The 3,300-nt window shown below is 53.0% G+C and overlaps 1 protein-coding gene across 1 annotated transcript; it reads right to left on the bottom strand.

The window, feature by feature from the left end:
• Window positions 1-1,594: 1,594 nt before the first annotated feature.
• Window positions 1,595-3,300, bottom strand: N0V96_004240 (uncharacterized protein; the record flags this gene model as incomplete). Its single annotated transcript, XM_065757059.1, has 2 exons — window positions 1,595-3,171; window positions 3,228-3,300. The coding sequence occupies 2 exons, from the start codon at window positions 3,298-3,300 to the stop codon at window positions 1,595-1,597; spliced, it is 1,650 nt and encodes a 549-aa protein (XP_065614272.1).

Genomic DNA, 3,300 nt, shown 5'->3' with positions numbered 1-3,300 from the left:
TTCATATCCCGTCTCATGATCAACATGCCTTTCCTTCCTTTCAACTCAAGGGAAAACGGGTGTAGCCGATCGGAATTATGCGTGCATCCCAACCAGTCCCCCAAACGCCTTGGCCCCCAAATTCATGCAAAATTCAATGGCAAATGCCAGGTGTCTAGTCTGTCTATCTATCTGTCTTTGCCTCATCCGTAATGCCCTTCCGTCGTGGGCTTAGCCATTGGCGATCCCTAGACCAGAACCTAGAACCCAAGGGACTTAGACAGCTAGACTCTAGAAACCTAGACAGACTCGAGAGACATAAACCTTGAGCCAAACTGTGGCGAATATACCTCAGCTGACCCCAGAAAGATCAACGGTGCCGCCAGACCGTTAGCCTGGTGAAACACGCTCAAGATATGAAAGGGAACCCGAAAGCCTCATCAACCCTCATCAATCGCTAGCAAAACCGCAAAGCCGCAATGCAAATCACCTGGTTGCATACCCGTCCGTCTCCGTGCAGCTTTTCCCTCCAACTCAATCCGAGAAAAGCACGGGGATCAGCAGCTGACAGTTGCAACAAGAAAGATGGCTCCATCTCTCTTTCTCTCTCGCTCTCTACTAAATGTCCGATGGAAAAGCGGCAGCAAACCCCCCTCGCATATCGTACATCTTCCTCTCATGCCCTTGTCGATCCTCAAAATGGGGGCCGATGGGTGCCACGTGTAGGTAATAAGTGATCTTGCCGTCGCAGAGTTATATGCGCAGCTGCCAGGGAGGCCTGCTCGTCACGTCAACGCACATGACTCGGCGCGTCACTCAGTAATATCTGCCCTTTTCGTCAATTCCCGATGTCACGACCGAGTCAATCCGTCTCTTCCCACACTCTGGACGCGCGGCACCGGCAGCGCAGGGAGCACGATAACGTACGAGCGCGGTTGGCTTTGGCTGCTGAGGCAGAAATTGCTACGCAAGCCATCCCAACTCGTTTTCATCTCATCAACGGGCATGAAGAATTGAGGCACAGAAGGGCAGCAAGAGGAACAGAAGTGATGATCATGGTAGAAATTAAGAGTCGATTCCAACCGTTTCGCCGGTGGGTATAACGCGCCAGGTACTAAGCCTCGTGCTTTCACCTGAGAGTGCTTTACGGAAATCCAGGCCATTCCACCTTGGCCGCGTCCAATGTTCCCGAATCCGTCCTTGCTTTCCTGATATGCCTCATCCCATCTCTCTGAAAAGAGTATAACCGCCTTCACGATAACCCTACTCGTTCGTACCGAGACGCCTTCGGACGACTCTGGTCTAGCAACCAGTTGTCATGTACAATCCTCCTCTTCCGTCGTCCGTCCAATCGTATGTCGTCCAAGGCTGTAGTTACTGCGAATATACCCAGTATGGCGTTCAACTGGTGTTGGGTATATGATCTTGATAGAAAACGCCGACAAAAGAAATTGGATTGAAAGAGAGTCAAAGAAAAACATCTCTTGCGCGAGATGGGGCTGGGGTTAAATGTGCTTCTAATTTTGTTGATACATGGGCCTGCAGCTGGTCGCTGGCCACTCACTCGTGTCGTCGGTACTGTCGAGTCGTCGCAAACTGCTCCGGGAATAGCTGCTTAATAAGCTTGTCCAGGGGGGAAGAATCCGTCAGGATGACCGTTGATGGATGGACTTGTCAGATTTGCTGAATGTTGTCCGTAAGGCGAAGAGAAATCCGGCATCAAGCCGTCCTGCATCTCCACGTCTGTCGACTCGGGTGCGCCTCCGCCCATGCTTCTTAGGCTCTGCATATCGTCTGCTATGATTCCATTGTGGTGCATTGCGCCGCTGCTGGGCCCAAAGCCTTGGGCGTTGCTGTTCGGGTCGTACATCTGCGATTCAGGCATCGCCTGAAAGAAATGTCCCAAGGTGCTGTGACTCTGGTTGCTGTGGTGAACCTGTGGGTGGCCGTGATGGCTGCTTGTGTGTGATGAGTGTGATGATTGCGATAACCGGGAGTGGCTGGCCATCGGATTCGATGTCGGCACCTGCTGGTGCGGGTGATGTAATTGCGGTGGCCTTACAACCCGCTGCTGTCTAGGAACGTAGACTCTACGTTGAGACGCCATGTAAGCGGCGAGAGCAGGGTTTGCGCCGCGCGATATCTTGAAGGAGAAAGGGTCGGCCGGTTGCTCTGGAGGAGCGGCCATGGTCGGTTGTCGTGATTTGTGCCCAGGCATGTGCAAGGTGCAAGTATCGGCAACGGGGGTGACGAAGTCTTCGCGGAACTTTCCAATGCTGCTAGGATCGGAGCCGAGCATCATGGCGTACTGCACAAGCAGCTTGACATCTCCGACATGGCGACATTCGAGTCGTTTCCTCAAAATGCCAGACGTCTGGGGGCTCCATTGCAGAGATGTTCTTGATGCCTCATTCCACATCGATTCGTTCCAAGCTGATTGTACTTGACCTTGTCTGAGGAGGTTTCGTATCCTTGCCGAGTATGACCAATCGCCGCTGTTGGACCCCTCGTCAAAGTGCTTAACAACGTGGCTCACGTACTCCTTGAAGGTGGCACTTGCGTCCGAGTCGCCTTGCGCTTCGAACACTTGCAGGCAGTTATCAAAGCCGCATGCAAAGACGACTTGGGGACAAAGGTTGACCTTGGCCTCGTCTAGGGACATTCTCGAGCCGCCGTGGGCCTGCTTCAAATGTGTCTTGTAGGCGCCTTGCCAATCAAAAACCATTTGGCAACCACGATGGCGGCAGAACCATTGCGCATTGACGTTGTGGAAGTCTTCGATATGGCGCTTGAGGTCGTTTTTCCGAGTGCACGTCTTGGTGATATCCTCCTCCTTGCAGAATCCGCACATGAAAGCGCCTTTTTGTTTTGAGGCACTGGTCGAGATTGATGCAGCGTCGGATGCTGTGTTGGACGAGTTGGGCACGTCGATTCCATTCCATGATTCCGAGTCCTGCTGCGTCTGAGCCGCCTGTTGCGCCGCTTGGGCCTGGGCAGCAGCCGCGGCGCTGCTGCTTCCACTCCGTCTACCCAGGATTTTCGATGTGCCGCGAGACACATTAGAGATGATGCTGCCAGTGATTGACGACGTGTCGGAGAATGTTCTGATGCTCTGGGTATCCCACATACTCGACTGGTCATCTGACAGGATAGATGACTGCGCCGACGACACAATTGATGCACCATCCGACTCTGCATCCAATTAGTTCACAGCGCCGAAGAAGCGGTCAGCATCAAATGTCACTCACGAGGGCCGGTGGTTTCCTGGATGAGGAGATTCAGTTTGTCTTGGCCATATCTGTTGAGAAGGTGCTTAATCAT

Source organism: Colletotrichum fioriniae, assembly GCF_027942845.1.
Source record: "Colletotrichum fioriniae strain IMI 355084 chromosome Unknown scaffold_4, whole genome shotgun sequence".
NCBI classification, from domain to species: Eukaryota; Fungi; Ascomycota; class Sordariomycetes; order Glomerellales; family Glomerellaceae; genus Colletotrichum; species Colletotrichum fioriniae.
The sequence above is the reverse complement of the archived record's forward strand: the minus strand, read 5'-3'. Positions and strand labels throughout refer to the sequence as shown.